Raw genomic sequence first — 16,878 nt, forward strand, 5'->3', positions numbered from 1 at the left:
CACCAAAGTAAAGTGCAAAGAAAGGACATTTGTCTTAACATCTGCTTATTCGTTTCTCTCATAGTGGTCCCAATTCTCACAATAAATCCTTGTTCAGCCATACAAACTCCTAACAGCTTACTGCATGCACTAAACTGAAGCTATCCTGATTTAGACCAAGAAAGTGATTGACAGTTGAGAACAGTCGAGCTTGGAACGGTGCGACATTGCCAGTTCACCGTTACCATCGAACAAAACATGCTGTCAGCTTTCATACTGAATTCATTCACACCATCCTGTGCTAACGTACACTCTTCAAATTTATTTGGAAGACCATAATAGCCTTATAAAATTTCTGTACACCATCGCAGCTAGTCTGAGAAATTTCTTGCATTATCCAAAACGCAGGACAGATAAACAAAACAATGGTTCAAATGGCTCTGAGGACTATGGGACTTAACATCTGAGGTCATCAGTCCCCTAGAACTTAATACTTAAACCTAACTAATCTAGGGACATCACTCACATCCATGCCCGAGGCAGGATTCGAGCCTGCGACCGTAGCGAGCACGCGGTTCTAGACTGAAGCGCCTAGAACCGCTCGGCTACAGCGGCCGGCCGACATATAAACAAAGACGATTAGTTGGTATTTTCTAGAAATAATATCGATAGTCATACGTCGGAATAGTACTGACGATATATCGACGACATCGACAGATTTGTCCGATGTAATGAGCTTCCATAATTTTAATAAATTTTGACAACATAGTCCACGGAGAGCAGCGACCTGAGTCTATAATTAGGAATGAACAGTCGATATCTCAATAATATTTCTTTATTATCCCGTTTCGACTTATCTACAAACCATCTTCAGAATTTTTTGGCTCCCTATAGCTGGTGCTGGCGGCTCCATACACTAGTCTACGATCGAGGTATCACGAAAAATCTGAGGAGCCGCCAGCACTAGCCATAGCAGGCCAAAAACTTCTGAAGATGGCTTGTAGATAAGCCGAAACCTGTTAATAAAGAAATATTTTTACGATCACGACTGCTCATTTTTAAATTGCATAATTTCATTTTATAGGACATGATTCAGAAAAAGGAATATGATGAGACAGATTAGAAAATAAAACGGTTCAACGGTTAGCTTAACTTTCATGCCAAAACGTTTGGGAACAGACCCTTCACGTACATGATGACATCAAAAATTGTTCGCACGGAGCATTATCAAACGTATGGGAGCGCCATTGTCCCTTGCTGCGAGCCATGAGCTGGCAAAAATATCCCTTTACTCGTCACTATCTGTAGCTGTCAAATACGCAGTGGATTAGACATATGCAGCAATCTCAATCATATGTAACCAACGCTCTACACTTTAGGAAAGCAGCACCTTAGCGTTGTGAACTGCAATCGTTTTCAGATCGTCAGAATTGTTTTCTCTCCCACAACTGTATTAATATACACTACCAGATCTGAAATATCTGGGCATCTATCAGCGGAGATTAACATGAGGTGTGTCCAGCCCTTCCCCTTATTACGGGCTTAATTCTGCTGGGCACACTTTGAATGAGGTTAGGAATTACTGTGGATTAATTGCTAGCCAGTGTTCCTCAAGAGGGGAAGCCAGAGGGGGTAGTCATGTCGGACACTGCGGTCTGGAGCGAAGTTGCCTTTTTAACTCATCCCAAATGGGTTCGTTGGTGTTCAGGTGGAGACTCTTGGTAGTTCAGTCTATTTCAGGAAGGTCATTGTCCTGAAACCGTTGCGCCATAGGTGGCAGGGTACCGCGTCATGCTGATACTAACAATCATCGTCTTGCAAATGCTGATCTACTGCACGCAGTATACAGCGCTGTAAGATTTGTTCTTATTCCTTCGCAGTTACCGTTATGTTAAGCACAATAGGAGACCGCACCCCAACCACAAAAAAAACCCTCATAAGTACACTGTGTCTTCCGTAATGCATTGTAACATTCTGCAGTCATTCGCCAAACCCAAACCCTACTGTAGGGTTGCCACAGAGGGTAGCATGATTCATCACTTCAATCAGCCGACTCTATTCTTCCACTGTGCAGTGGCTTCGCTGTTTACACCACCTCAAGCGTCGCTTAGCAGCGACCACAGAAACCTGTGGCTTATGAAGAGCTGCTCAGCCATTGTATCCGACTGTTTTTAAGTTTCCGCTGTTTCCATTTCAGTGGCTAGCGTTGCTGCTTCTAGAGATCGGGGTCCCGGGTTGGATTCCCGGCCGGGTGGGGGATTTTCTCCACCTGGGGACTGAGTGGTTGTGTTGTCCTGCTCATTTCATCATCATTCGGGGACGTGGCGAGACTGGATAGTGACAAAAATTGGGAATTTGTACGGGCCATGATGACGACGCAGTTGAGCGCCCCACAAACCAAATATCATCATCATCCCTGTTTTCATGTGATTTTTTTACAACTACCCTTCAGAATGCTCTCGACGGACCTCTCCCTGGATACATGATGTCTGACTGGTCTTGGTTTAGATGTAGTTGTTCCTTCGCCTTTCACTTCACAACCACACACCAATAGACGATTTGTGCAGCTTTATAAAGGTGGCTTTGTTACTTAAGTGACATCCAATGACTACGTTCGAAATCACTGAGCTCTGCTGACGGCACTCATTCTGCTTTACTGCGTTTTTTCTGACAAAAAAATACTCCCCGCCTCCTTTCACAGTGGCGGGTTCACCTTTTGTTACATCTAGTTATCAAATTCGCATTACTTAAGGGTGTATGTATACCTTCCACCAGATATTACGGGTTAAGAGTAATTTACAAGGTAGAAACTAGGTCGTTAAAAGACTTTTTATGTAACTTAAACAAATTTCTTAACATAAGTTGTGTGTTACACCACGCAGTACTAATGGGGAGGGGGGAGGAGGGGGGGTTACTTTATGCCCACTTTTCGAAAATATTGTAATCTAATCAGTTACCTTAGACTTTAAAATTTGGAAAAAAAGTATTTGTTGTTAATGAATTCTTCTATCAGATTCGCTATATGTTTGTGAATTTTTCAGTTAAACTTAATCCATAATTTTAGTCCCTGTAATAAATATCACGTTCCCCAATGAATGTCATATTCAATATTTGCTGGTTCAGGGCCTGAATTACACTTCATTATATCTTTAGAAAGTATTTGTGAGTTAAGGAGACTAACAATGAACGAAATTTGCAATTTTTTTTTGTCGTGGTCAGAAAGTCAAGTATCATTGAAAGAGCGTTGATACGGCGACGAGCGTGCTAAGATATTTTCAGGGTCTGGACCCTACTTACAAACATCAGTACCTCTTCAAAAAGTATATTATCAATATAATTCAACAACAATTAACGAATTTTGTTTTTTTTCCTAAACTTTTCTTAGGCTGGACATAACGTACCCCCGGTCGGTAACGAACGTTTTGGAAAGTGCCTTGGTATCGCTAGAGTTAATTTTAATAATGGCTTTCTTATAGGACAAATGTAAGGAGTAACAATTGCCATTCAGAATCGTCACACTTTCACTCATTTTGAAGTATAAAAATCACCAATACAGCGAAACTATCGATATTGGTAAGCCCGCTTTGTCACCTGTATCGATGTAAAAGATGGCTTTGTCGAAAAATCGATATGTGTATCATTTTAACATCTCTACCTGGAGTAGCAGAGCAATATGGTAATGGTGAGTTTAAGGCGTGGTTTACTATCTTTGGCCCGAAAAAGCATGTTATTTGAGAATTTTTTCTCGGAATGTGTTATATAGATATCAATGTCAAATTTTACCAAAATGTTTGATACTTCCTCTACAAATTGGAATTTTTTCGACCGAAAATGTCGAAGAACAAAGGCGGAAGTGCCGTTGGAACGAAACAAAATTTCAATGTAGACCTCCACGCGCGGTATGTCACAGGTCAGCCGACTCGTCTGAAATCAAAATTGGACTGACGTTAGCGAAATACATAAGATTCTTTAGGAGTTGTACCTCGCTTAAGATGTTTGGACCATAGAAAACAAAATGGCGGCCATTTGAAAAAAAAAGTAGGGGTTTCTTCATCGATTTTTCAGCCAAGTAAAAATAATAATAGTTGATGGATCGGAATAAAATTGGTACAACTGCTAGACAATTTAGTTAGCTTCGTCGGAAACAAAGAATCATGCCAATCGGTTCAGTAGATTTGAAGTTACCATACAGTGCGATAAAAAATAAGTCATATCGACAAAAACGCGTTTGAAGTTTTGACCCGATATAAATGAAATATTATGCAACTTATGTTCAATCTGCTATTCCGAGCCGGCCAGTGTGGCCAAGCGGTTAAAGGCGCTACAGTCTGGAACCGCGTGACCGCTCCGGTCGCAGGTTCGAATCCTGCCTCGGGCATGGATGTGTGTGATGTCCTTAGGTTAGCTAGGTTTAAGTAGTTCTAAGTTCTAGGGGACTGATGACCTTAGAAGTTAAGTCCCATAGTGCTCAGGGCCATTTGAACCATTTTTTTGCTATTCCGAGTCCATAAACTAGTCCTTCCCCTTCCTCATAGAGGGCGTTCTGCTCGATCTGGGCCATCCTGCGCTGCTCCAGAGCCGCTCTTACGGCCGGTGAAAAGCGGTTTTCGGCCCTTTGAATCCGGTGGTCGTCCGAATGCTTTTCTAACTGCGTCGAATAGAGTCCCAGGGTGACGTCCTCCGTTGTCATGGTCTTCAGAATTGCTGAATACCCTTCGTTGAAGCTGCTCACTGCCAAGAAAGTCGCAATCTCTACGGTCTTCACACCAGAATGCAAAGGCTTGGGGGCTAACTTCCAAACACATGCGTTCATTTAAATTTTGTGTGTTTCCTCCCAAGCACCGGTACAATAACTCGTCCTGCGAAAGAAAAAAAAAACTGGTGCTTCAAAAAGGCCGATTTTAGGCAGGAGCATTTTTTTGTTCAACCGCGAATAACAAACATTTCCGTTCCGTATTCGAAAAACCGTTTCTGAGGTGGGTTCTAAACACTTTTATGGATCCAAAAATGCAATTTAAAAAAAATCAATTATTTGAACCAAAGGATAGTAAACCTTCCCCAACAGGTGGAGGTTTGATCGGATCCGTTCCCACGCTGGTTGTCGCTGCGGTAACTGCATGTACATCTACATTTATACTCCGTAAGCCACCCAAAGGTGTGTGGCGGAGGGCACTTTACGTGCCACTGTCATTACCTCCCTTTCCTGTTCCAGTCGCGTATGGTTCGCGGGAAGAACGACTGCCGGAAAGACTCCGTGCGCGCTCGAATCTTTCTAATTTAACATTCATGATCTCCTCGGGAGGTATAAGTAGGGGGAAGCAATATATTCGATACCTCATCCAGAAACGCACCCTCTCGAAACCTGGACAGCAAACTACACCGCGATGCAGAGCGCCTCTCCTGCAGAGTCTGCCACTTGAGTTTGCTAAACATCTCCGTAACGCTATCACGCTTGCCAAATAACCCTGTGACGAAACGCGCCGCTCTTCTTTGGATCCTCTCAATCTCCTCCGTGAACCCGACCTGATACGGATCCGAAACTGATGAGCAATACTCAAGTATAGGTCGAACGAGTGTTTTGTAAGCCACCTCCCTTGTTGATGGGCTACATTTTCTAAGGGCTCTCCCAATGAGTCTCAACCTGGCACCAGCCTTACCAACAATTAATTTTATATGATCACTCCACTTCAAATCGTTCTGCACGCATACTCCCAGATATTTTACAGAAGTAACTGCTACAATTGTTTGTTCCGCTATCATATAATCATACAATAAAGGATCCTTCTTTCCATGTATTCGCAATACATTACATTTGTCTATGTTAAGGTGCCTATCCGCTGCAGATCCTCCTGCACTTCGCTGCAATCCTCCAATGCTGCAACCTCTCTGTATACTACAGCATCATCCGCGAAAAGCCGCATGGAACTTCCGACACTATCTACTAGGTCATTTATATATATTGTGAAAAGCAATGGTCCCATAACACTCCCCTGTGGCACGCCAGAGGTTACTTTAACGTCTGTAGACGTCTCTCCATTGAGAACAACATGCTGTGTTCTGTTTGCTAAAAACTCTGCAATCCAGCCACACAGCTGGTCTGATATTCCGTGGGCTCTTACTTTGTTTATCAGGCGACAGTGCGGAACTGTGTCGAACGCTTTCTGCCAGTCAAGGAAAATGGCATCTACCTGGGAGCCCGTATCTAATATTTTCTGGGTCTCAGGAACAAATAAAGCGAGTTGGGTCTCACACGATCGCTGTTTCCGGAATCCATGATGATTCCTACAGAGTAGATTCTGGGTTTCCAGAAATGACATGATACGTGAGCAAAAACATATTCTAAAATTCTACAAGAGATCGATGTCAGAGATATAGGTCTATAGTTTTGCACATCTGCTCGATGACCCTTCCTGAAGACTGGGACTACCTGTGCTCTTTTCCAATCATTTGGAACCTTCCGTTCCTGTAGAGACTTGCGGTACACGGCTGTTAGAAGGGGGACAAGTTCTTTCGCGTACTCTGTGTAGAATCGAAATGGTATCCCGTAAGGTCCAGTGGACTTTCCTCTGTTCAGTGATTCAGTGTTAAAAAAGCAGCTGTCAGTCAGGATATTGCTGTTGTGGTACACTTGAAGCGGAGCGTGCGCGGTCGCACTGTGCGCTGTGCTGTGCTGTGTTGCAGGACGAGCTGTCGGACAGCCAGCAGGTGATCCTGCGCAGCGTCAGCCTGCGGGCCACCGGCGTCTACCGCTGCGAGGTGTCGGCCGAGGCGCCCTCCTTCACCTCGGTGCATGGCGAGGGCCACATGCAGGTCGTCTGTGAGTACCAGCACACGCTCTGACACACACACACGCTTACCACGCAGAGCGGAAACGCTCTCCTCAGTTCTGTACTTTTATTTACTTAAAGAACGTGTTGAATTGTTTTCGTTGGTTGGTTGGTTTGTGGGATTGAAGGGACCAGACTACTACAGCCATCGGTCCCAATTGTTTTGGTGATCTGGTGTTACAGAGTCATTTAGAAAATCAAATGGACTGATAATATCGCAACTGATGAAGTCTTTAAAAGAGCACAAGGGGGGTTTATGGGACAGTGAATGGTCAGCGTGACGGACTGCCGTCGTAAGGGCCCGGATTCGATTCCCGGTTGGATCGGGGATTTTCTCCGCTCAGGGACTGGGTGTTGTGTTGCCGTCATCATTTCATCTCGCGCAGGTCGCCTAATGTGGCGTCGAAAGTAATAACACCTACACCAAGGCGGCCGGACCTGCCCCGTAAGGGGCCTCCCAGCCAATGACGCCAAACGCCCATTTCCATTTTCATTGTAAAAGGACGGGTTAAGATTAACGGTCACCTACTCAACCATGAGGGGCTCCTATACCCAACAATAGAGAGATGTCAACGGTAAACGAAGTAGAGGAATAAGAAGACTAACGTACACACTGATGATTAAATTATAAAAGATATCAATTTTAACTTCTACAAAGAAATTAAGAAAGCAAGAATGCGTGAGGATGGAGACCTAGTGCCAACCAGGCTGCTGCAAACCAATCCTAATACTAACGATGCACTAACGGAGGACAACTTACACCCTACCTCTCGAGTGACCGAAAATCGCTTCCCTCACGGGAAGAATTATTTCCCATAACCAACGGACGAAGCATAAATAACAAAATTCAAAATAGACCAACATTTATTCGGTTATAAAAACTGGCAATTTTAAGTTCTAGGCCAATGTTTAGACCATAAAACCGGCTAGATTAACTAGACAGGTAAAGAAGTTATACCATACTCTGAAGACTGAAACAACGAGATGAATCACAGCAATCAATGAAGATCTGAAAGATGAACGGACAGCAGAATTTAAACGAAGAGGGGCATTCAATAAGTAATGCACTCCGTCTTCAGGCCACAAGTGGCCCATGGAGACCTTCCGACCGCCGTGTCACCCTCAATGAGGATGCGGATAGGAGGGGAGTGTGGTCAACACACCGCTCTCCCAGTCGTCATGATGGTTTTCTGTCACCGGAGTCGCTACTATTCGGTCGAGTAGCTCCTCAATTGGCATCACGAGGCTGAGTGCTGCCCGAAAAATGGCAACAGCGCAGACGGCCCGTATGGTCACCCATCCAAGAGCCGGCCAGGCCCAACAGCGCTTAACTTCGGTGCTCTGACGGGAACCGGTGCATCCATTACAATAAGTAAAACAATACATTTTTTCTCGCCCAATTTCGGCTGAAAAAATGCGGAATTTGTTGGGAAGACCGTGGAATATTCCCGGTTCAGCCCTTACAGCTTCATGAAGTTCCAATACGTAACAGCCGGGCGCAGTTACCTCTGTGTGACTCGTGCAATATTTGAAGTGCAGGTATTCTCATTCGAGATGATCGATGATGAGAATCATACATTTCGGTGCACAACTGAACGTCTCTTTTGGCAGTGCTGACACACTCGTCTGTCAGTTGGCGTACTTAAAGGTCTGGCCGCCTAGCCGGAGATCATAAACAGCATCGAAGGATCATCTGTGCGGAATTACTTGCGCGTTATGAGGGTGACTATTTTTTGTCGAACATCGTCGCAGACGATGAAACATAGGTTCATCACTCCGAACCAGAAACAAAACAGCAATCCACGGAGTGGCGTCACACCAACCCTCCACCGATGAAAAAGTTCAAAGCCGCAGTCTGAGCTGGTAAAGTGATGGCGACGGTCTTGTGGGACTCTGAAGTGGTTATTCTGAACCATGTCTCCCGTCATGGTGCACGACTAACTCTGAAATTTATTGTGCTACTCTCAGGAAATTGAAGAATCGACTTCAGCTCCTATGTCACTACAAAAATTTAAACGAATATCGTCTCCTTCATGATGGTATAAGGCCTCACACAAGTCTGCGCATCCGAGAACAGTTCACAAAATTTCGTTGGACTGTTCTCCCTCATCCGACATAGAGCCCGGATCTCTTTTCTCCCGACCGGTATGTGTTTGGTCCAATGAAAGAGGCAGTCCGAGATTATGATGGGGAGGTTACTGATGCTGCAATACGTTGGCTCCGACATCGACCAGTAGAACGGCACCGTGCTCTCACAAGGGCCCTCCCAGTAAGGTGGCGTCAAACTGTCGCACTGAACGGAGATTACGTTAAAAAATAAGCCAAAAAAAGTCGGGAATAATGCGGTGTATTTCAATCCTGAATGAAACTAACTTGCTTTCAGAAGAAAAATGTGTTGCATTACTTACTGAACACTCCTCGTACGAGGCAGAGAAAACAATAACATCAGACTGACGACTCAATAGCTGAGCACACAAAAAAGAAGAGTGTAGGAAAACAATCCTATTGTGAGAGAGTGAATTAAATTTGGACACAAAGGTTAAAAGTAAATTCTGAAATGCATTTTTTTTGTACATCTAGGAGGCTCAAAATATGAATAAATTAATAAACATATAAATTTCATCATGCAGATTTCTATGCTGTGGTATAAAATATGTAAGACAGGAGTTAAAGAACAGAGAATGGTCGTCGAACAGTACGTGTTATCGGAAAGCTATTCCTTGCCACACATATGAAGGAAGGAAATAAAGCGGGCAGGAAAACAGGCGACTTAAAATTTTTACTACGGTTATTTGCAGTCACTAATCCCATTTGCACTTCATTATGAGTACCGGGCCGCGCGGTCTCGGGCATCTTGCCACGGTCCGCGCGGCTCCCCCTCGTTGGAGGTACGAGTCCTCCAAAAATGGCTCTGAGCACTATGGTACTCAACATCTTAGGTCATAAGTCCCCTAGAACTTAGAACTACTTAAACCTAACTAACCTAAGGACATCACACACACCCATGCCCGAGGCAGGATTCGAACCTGCGACCGTAGCAGTCCCGCGGCTCCGGACTGCAGCGCCAGAACCGCTAGACCACCGCGGCCGGCTACGAGTCCTCCCTCGGGCATGTTTGTGTGTGTTGCCCTTAGCGTAAGTTGGTTTAAGTTAGATTAAGTAGTGGGTAAGCCTAGGGACCGATGACCTCAGCAGTTGGGTCCCGTAGGAACATACCACCACCCTATGAGTACCGGCTCTGGCGTTAGCGACCTTCAGACCACTTTTAACCACTGATCAACACAAGATTTATCTTGTTGTAAGCTTCTACTTAAAGCATGTACGAGCATACGTCACACTTCAAAGGTACTCATACAAACTAGCGCATTTATCTTGCCAGATGACAGAACTTAATGTTATTATTCCAGGTCGTTGTAGTTGTGTCTCCATTTCTTTCTTCTATTTTTACTGGATTTGATGTCCATCAACTGAAGAGTGGCTCATTGATTTCAGATTGCGGTATGAAGAGCTCTACTTTCAACGGACACAACTGTCTTAATTTCATCTACCTGGTAGCTGAGTGGCAGCTGGCACGGTAGCTCAGCGTGTTCGGTCAGAGGGTTAGCTGCCCTCTGAAATAAAAAAAACTGAGTTAATCGATCAATAACGAACTTAAACGGATGTCTTACGACGTCCGCCCCGAGCAGATGCAACGAACAAAAGCGAGCAAAATGATATTTCAAAAAAAAAAAGTGGTCAGCGCGACGGACTGTCAATCCTAAGGGCCCGGGCTCGATTCCCGGCTGGGTCGGAGATCTTCTCCGCTCAGGGACTGGGTGTTGTGTTGTCCTAATCATCATCATTTCATCCCCATCGACGCGCAAGTCGCCGAAGTGGCGTCAAATCGAAAGACTTGCACCAGGCGAACGGTCTACCCGACGGGAGACCCTAGCCATACGACATTTCATTTCATCTACAGTATGGCCCGTTGTTAGAATGGAACTTTCGACCACATTTTAGTTCAGCTACGACTACACCATCTTCCAGTTCCATCCCCCGCCCTCCCACCACCATCCACCCTGAACTTCTATAGACTTTCTCGTTACAGATTTTTTCATTCGTTTTTATTCCTTTTTTACGTATCTAGTAAGGAGTGAACAATAAAAAACTAATACTGACTCGTAACAGAGATATAAAAATAAAGGAAAAATAAAGAAAATATTATTTTGTATGATATTCAGTGTTGAGGAGCAGTTTAAAAATACCCGAGGCCGTTTCTGCATTTTATTGTATAGCTATGTGTGTACTCTATGATCGGATAGTATCAATAATCTGCGAGACTGATATAACTTTTCTTGTTGTTAGAACAGTATGTAGTGTACGTACCTTTATCATTTCTAGACAGGGGATCTGCTGTGGATACAAAATATCTGGACAAATGTAAACGAGTTCCGAATATCTCGTTATGCCCGGTTTGTTGACTCCACCATGAAATTTTTTGTTCATTAAGTCGCGGTAAATGCTACTGTACAGCATGTTCCAACTTACAACGAGTACGCTGTGGTGCATAGTAGCGTTTTGTTTCATGTGCTTCACAAAATGTAAGAGTATCAGCATTTCGCAAAATTTCGCTTGCCACAACTACCTGGTGCGACGGTGGATCAAAAAGCAATGTCTCCTGTGTCATAAAAATTAAAAAATAAATATATAAACGCACTAGAACGAGTCATATTCTAAACTGTCGCCTACACAACACTACCGTTCAACTAATTTCCAGGGTTTTGGAAGGTATGACGTCGGCAACTGTGTGGTTTACCAAATTACGCAATAAACTGTATAAACGCGTAGAAGCTGAAATATGAATTTTCTTATTGACGATTAGTTTCGAGCCCTTAGTGGAACAGTGTTTACTTAACACTTGCTTTGTTTAACCTTCAGATTTATAGGGGGTGGAAGGGTTGACCCAGTAAAATGAACATTTCAGTTCCAATGTGTTTATTAACTACCAAAAACAATTTCACATAAAAATTGAGAGACGCCACTCAGGCAAGATTATTTTCGAAAGACTCATTACAGAACATCATAAGCAAGTTAATAAATCATTAGCCAACGATCTCCCATAAACAGTGAGAAACGCCACACAGACAAAATATTTAAGAAACTCTCTTATTGCATATAATCATTAGTAAACTAATAAGCCATTAGCAACGATCTCATATAAATATTGACAGAAGCCACTATGGCTGAATTTGACCATAACTTTAACAAAACAACTCTAGTTAAGACTCCTTCAATTCCAATACTTCAACATTATATGTAAAATAATAGCGGATACACAGCCTCAGTTTTAACACAAATACTTATAACATATTTATTAAAACGTAACTTGGGCGATCTTGAAAATTACTAGACTAGAGAACCTTGCAGAGCGAACCACGAAATTATTCAAATGCCCATTGGCTTGTAAGATGGGCTTTTAGGGCATAGAAAATTACAACTTTGTACAATCATGAATGAGTAATAACAGAAGTAAGGTCCAAGCTTGTAAGGCCGAAGCTTAACCACGAACGGTGGAAACGACTTAGGGAAGTAATACTTGACTCCGAAGCAAGACGTGGCTGCGTCTACAACCCCACGCCGAGTATGCCACCGAAATCTGAGCCCAGAAAACGCTACCGAAGACGAACACACGAGCTCAGGCGAAGCCCACCGCCCGTAAGCCGAACTTGTAATCCAAACGGAAACTCTGCGCTTCAGTTGCTCGCTGCCTCAGCTCACTGAAACATAGACCACACTCGACAACAGGAGGCCAACGAACTTCTCTTTAACATTCAAGATTGGCCAGTAAATTAACACTATAAAATCACTGCTCAACAACACTAATTTCACTCGCAAGTCCTTTCTTAAACTGAAACAGTACCTGATAGACAAACGCTAAGAGTGGGAAATGAACTGGGTCACGAGAACCGATGCCCGCATCTCGTGGTCGTGCGGTAGCGTTCTCGCTTCCCACGCCCGGGTTCCCGGGTTCGATTCCCGGCGGGGTCAGGGATTTTCTCTGCCTCGTGATGGCTGGGTGTTGTGTGCTGTCCTTAGGTTAGTTAGGTTTAAGTAGTTCTAAGTTCTAGGGGACTTATGACCACAGCAGTTGAGTCCCATTGTGCTCAGAGCCATTTGAACCATTTTGAACCACGAGAACCGACACTCACTAGAACTTAACGACTCGCATATTGGCCAGCAAAGCTCAACACGGTAACCTTTAGAAATAAAAACTCAGATTGCCCGCAGAGGATATACTGACACGGATTAACCAATATCGTAAGCAAATTAAACACTTGCTTACAACAGTTAATGAACTAACATTCTGCAAATACATCAATATTATGCGGAAGCAGAGCACGCGCTTAGTGAGATGCATCAAATGAAATGGAGCACCCATAACATCACGCGTCCGGCAACATCTTACTATACCAAGAGCGAGCATAATCACATTTAACTAAGCGCCTTTAGTAATTAGAGTACTTAACTGGGTTTCTTGATGCTGGGGCGATTTTGCGAAGATGTCAGACCATCACTTCGCAAGACCTTAAGCGCGTGTCCCTCCAAGGAAGCGGGAACATCCACAGCTCACGAGGTTGCCGGAGAATCCACAGCCCTGGCCAACTCCCGCCTCCTCCAGTACAACCGCGTGATAACCGCAGCCCGGCCTCAGGCACGCCGTCTTCGCTTCTGCCTGCCAGCCAATCGCCGACACGCGCACCGCCGCCTTCCGTTCTCAGAGCGTTGTTTTCTTACTCGCGGTAGGCACTCGCTTATATCTCGAGCCAGCCCAAGCCCCCAAGACAAACCTCTGTTCTAGGAAATCGATCGTACTCGTGTCAGAGACACTACTGGCGCCGGTCCCACCACGGCTCACTTACCTCGTTGCTCAATCCCGCATTAAGCCATGCAATACCATCCATTACGCCAGACGTATGCTTGCTCGTTTTAATTAAACACATGTATAGCAGTGGAGGATTGAACCTCATTCTCGTAACAATGAGGTTCACTCCTGCACTACTGTACATGTGACTAACTAAAACGAACAAGCATATGGCTACTGTAATGAATAGTATTGCACATTTTAATGGATGATTTCGTAATGAGCTAAGGGTTAGAAACAAGTCATGAGGACAGAAAATTAATATTGCAACTTCGACGGTTTACTGCAATTTATTGCATAATTTGGAGCCATCGTTCCTGAAAGGTGAACCTCATTTTTAAGTGAATGAGATTCAGTCCTCCACTGCTGTACATGCTTATAACTACGAGCAAAACGAACAAGCTCATTGCAGCCGTAATGGATGATATTGCATGGATGATTTGATAATACGCTAAGGGCTCGATACTATCATCAATAAAAAAATTCATATTTCAACTTCGACGTGTTTTTGCAATTTCTTGCCTCATGCCTTTGAACACATTTGCGGCATCGTTGAATTCAAGCATGAAAACGAGTTTGGAAATGTTCAGGGTCTTGCTTCTTGACCCATGATTTTAAAAACTCAGTTTTCCTTGATAAGTGGGAACTTCAACTCCTCGAATCATTTCATCAGCACCTCTCCGATTGGCGATTGTCGGCCGGCCGCTGCGTTGTTTATCTGCAGTATCCGCTTCTCCGTTACCAAACGCCTTCACCAACGCTCTTCATTACCGATGTCAGTTACAGCGCCGATAGGCACTTTTTTCATGGGTTAAGGAGCAAACTGGTTTTCATCCCTGAGTTGAATGATGGGGCAAATGTGAACAAATTTATGATGATTATGTTGAACGGTAACGTTGGTATAGAGGATAGTTCAGGTTACGTTGTATACTAATTCTGCTGTTATATCAAAACGTTATGGGATTTCTGAGTCGCTGCTCTGTAGTTGATATTTCTGTGTGACACTACTGGAATAACAACATAATCTGATTCTGTGTGTGAATTGTTATCACTTTTCTCGATTTTTGTTTTTGTTCTTATTCTCCCGAATGAAAACATTGTGCCGGTCGCGGTGGCCGAGAGGTTGAAGGCGCTGCAGTCCGGAACCACGCGGCTGCTACGGTCGCAGGTTCGAATCCTGCCTCGGCCATGGATGTGTGTGATGTCCTTAGGTTAGTTAGGTTTAAGTAGTCTAAGCTCTAGGGGACTGATGACCTCAGCAGTTAAGTCCCATACTACTCGGAGCTATTTGAACCTTCAGTCATAGCTTTCGTCCCATTTAAAGCCTATATCTACAAGTCCAACCAATTTCTTTGATATGCTAAATCCTGTCATGGTTTTAATCGGATACGGTCTATGTATACTATCGTAAGCCTTCCTGCAGTCAGCGAAGAGGAGATGCAATTCTTGGTAGTTTTCGTACATTTTCTCATGAACTGTTTCAAGAGAAATATCTCGTCCTTGGTTGAGCGTCCATTTTAGAAACCTCGTTGATATTCTCCACGTTTTTTCTGTTATCAGAAATTTGACCCTTTCTGGTGGACAGCTGTACAAGATCTTGCAGCGAATGTCGAGCAGTACTTTGCTCTTACAGTTGTCACATACTGATTTATCTTCGGTTTTATGTATGGGGCATATCACAGCTACCTTCCATTCCTCTCGTAATGCCTGCTTTGTACACATTTGGTCAGTTAAAAATTGTTCAAATGGCTCCGAGCACTATAGGACTTAACATCTGTGGTCATCAGTCCCCTGGAACTTAGAACTAGAAGGCCCGTGCAGGACCTGCCACATGCGGTGGTGCATTATCCTGTTGAAATGTAGGGTTTCTACGGTTTGGACGGTCTAATATCATAATATCAGATATGTTAGAATCAGGACATGTCAGTATTAAAGTTCAATTACAATATGTTGTCACCATTTTATTGGAATTTCTCTCTCTCTCGCTCGCTCGCTATCTCTCTCTCTCTCTCTCTCTCTCTCTCTCTCTCTCTCCCCCTCTCTTCGGATCGAAATTTCATACTCCGGACTCTATACGTATGTGTCACAGGTCAACAGCGATCTCTTAAACGACATTTCTTAGAAAAGCTTCGGAAGCCGGACGGGAAAGCCGCCCCTCGGTAATAAGAAAAAATGGAATACGGCTGCAGGCGGGGTAGAAAAAGGCTGGCAGCGGATATGCGAGTAATGTGACCGCGGGCAAAGCGCGCCCGCCATGATTAATGCTGCTGACCTCTACGGGCGGTTTTAATAGTACCGGCGCTGGCCGCCAGGAGCGCGTTCATATTTCACCCAGATCTGTTAAAAAGAGCGCGTAAGGAGGGGCGACACACAGGAAATTAACGGCGAGGTAGTCGGCCGCCGGCGGGCCGCGCACGCACGGACCTGCGCGCTCGTCTGCTGACGACAGCGCACGTGCGCGGCCGACTGCAGTACTCGGGCACCTCTGCCTCTCGTTCTGCTCGGAAACTTGATTTTCGTGATATGTCGCGAGCGCCTACGTTGACGCTTTAGCCGTACAATCAAATCTGTTTCTTGTCTTTCCTGTTCGTACTTTTTGTGTCTATAGAGATACGCAGGAAATACTGAAAGTAAGTAATACACATCGTCCCTCGCTAACACCATTGCGCGACAAGAGTGCTGCGTGGTCGGAAGAGAGAATACGCTCCAGGTTCCCGCAGACGCAGTTCTGCTGCTGTGTGCGTAGCTGGTGCATCACCTAGTGGGAATGAATTGGCGTGGCCACTGGAAACATACACCAAAGTTAAAGTACGCGGGACAGTACGATCTTTGTGGACACAATGTGTTAATTACAGAGTTTCACTGTGAAATTCTTTCACCGTTAAATTATGGTGGTGTATCGACTAAAAAGGGTGCTGCGTCCAGTCACAGTCATACTGTGTCATCAGTTCCACCAATTCCACACAGACGTGGGTGGTGTGGGAAGAAAGGCCAGCGGCATCGACCACAGACGGCTTGAAATAACAAGGAGAGGGGGAGAGAGAGAGAGAGAGAGAGAGAGAGAGAGAGAGAGAGAGAGAGAGAGGGAGAGAGAGAGAGGGAGAGAACATTCACACAGTGGTTCTAGAATGGTTGAGCAGATATCTATCGTCGAGGAACTGATAGAAAGTT

At 44.4% G+C, this 16,878-nt stretch overlaps 1 protein-coding gene across 1 annotated transcript in view; it reads left to right on the top strand.

Moving 5' to 3' along the window:
- LOC124788491 overlaps positions 1–16,878 on the top strand; it is a 540,210-nt gene that overhangs the window by 436,973 nt on the left and 86,359 nt on the right. The window contains exon 6 of the mRNA XM_047255760.1: positions 6,661–6,796. Coding sequence (XP_047111716.1) covers positions 6,661–6,796 — 136 coding nt within the window. The remainder of the gene's footprint in view (positions 1–6,660; positions 6,797–16,878) is intronic.

The sequence above is a fragment of the Schistocerca piceifrons genome, chromosome 3 (genome assembly GCF_021461385.2).
Source record: "Schistocerca piceifrons isolate TAMUIC-IGC-003096 chromosome 3, iqSchPice1.1, whole genome shotgun sequence".
In the NCBI taxonomy this organism is placed as follows: Eukaryota; Metazoa; Arthropoda; class Insecta; order Orthoptera; family Acrididae; genus Schistocerca; species Schistocerca piceifrons.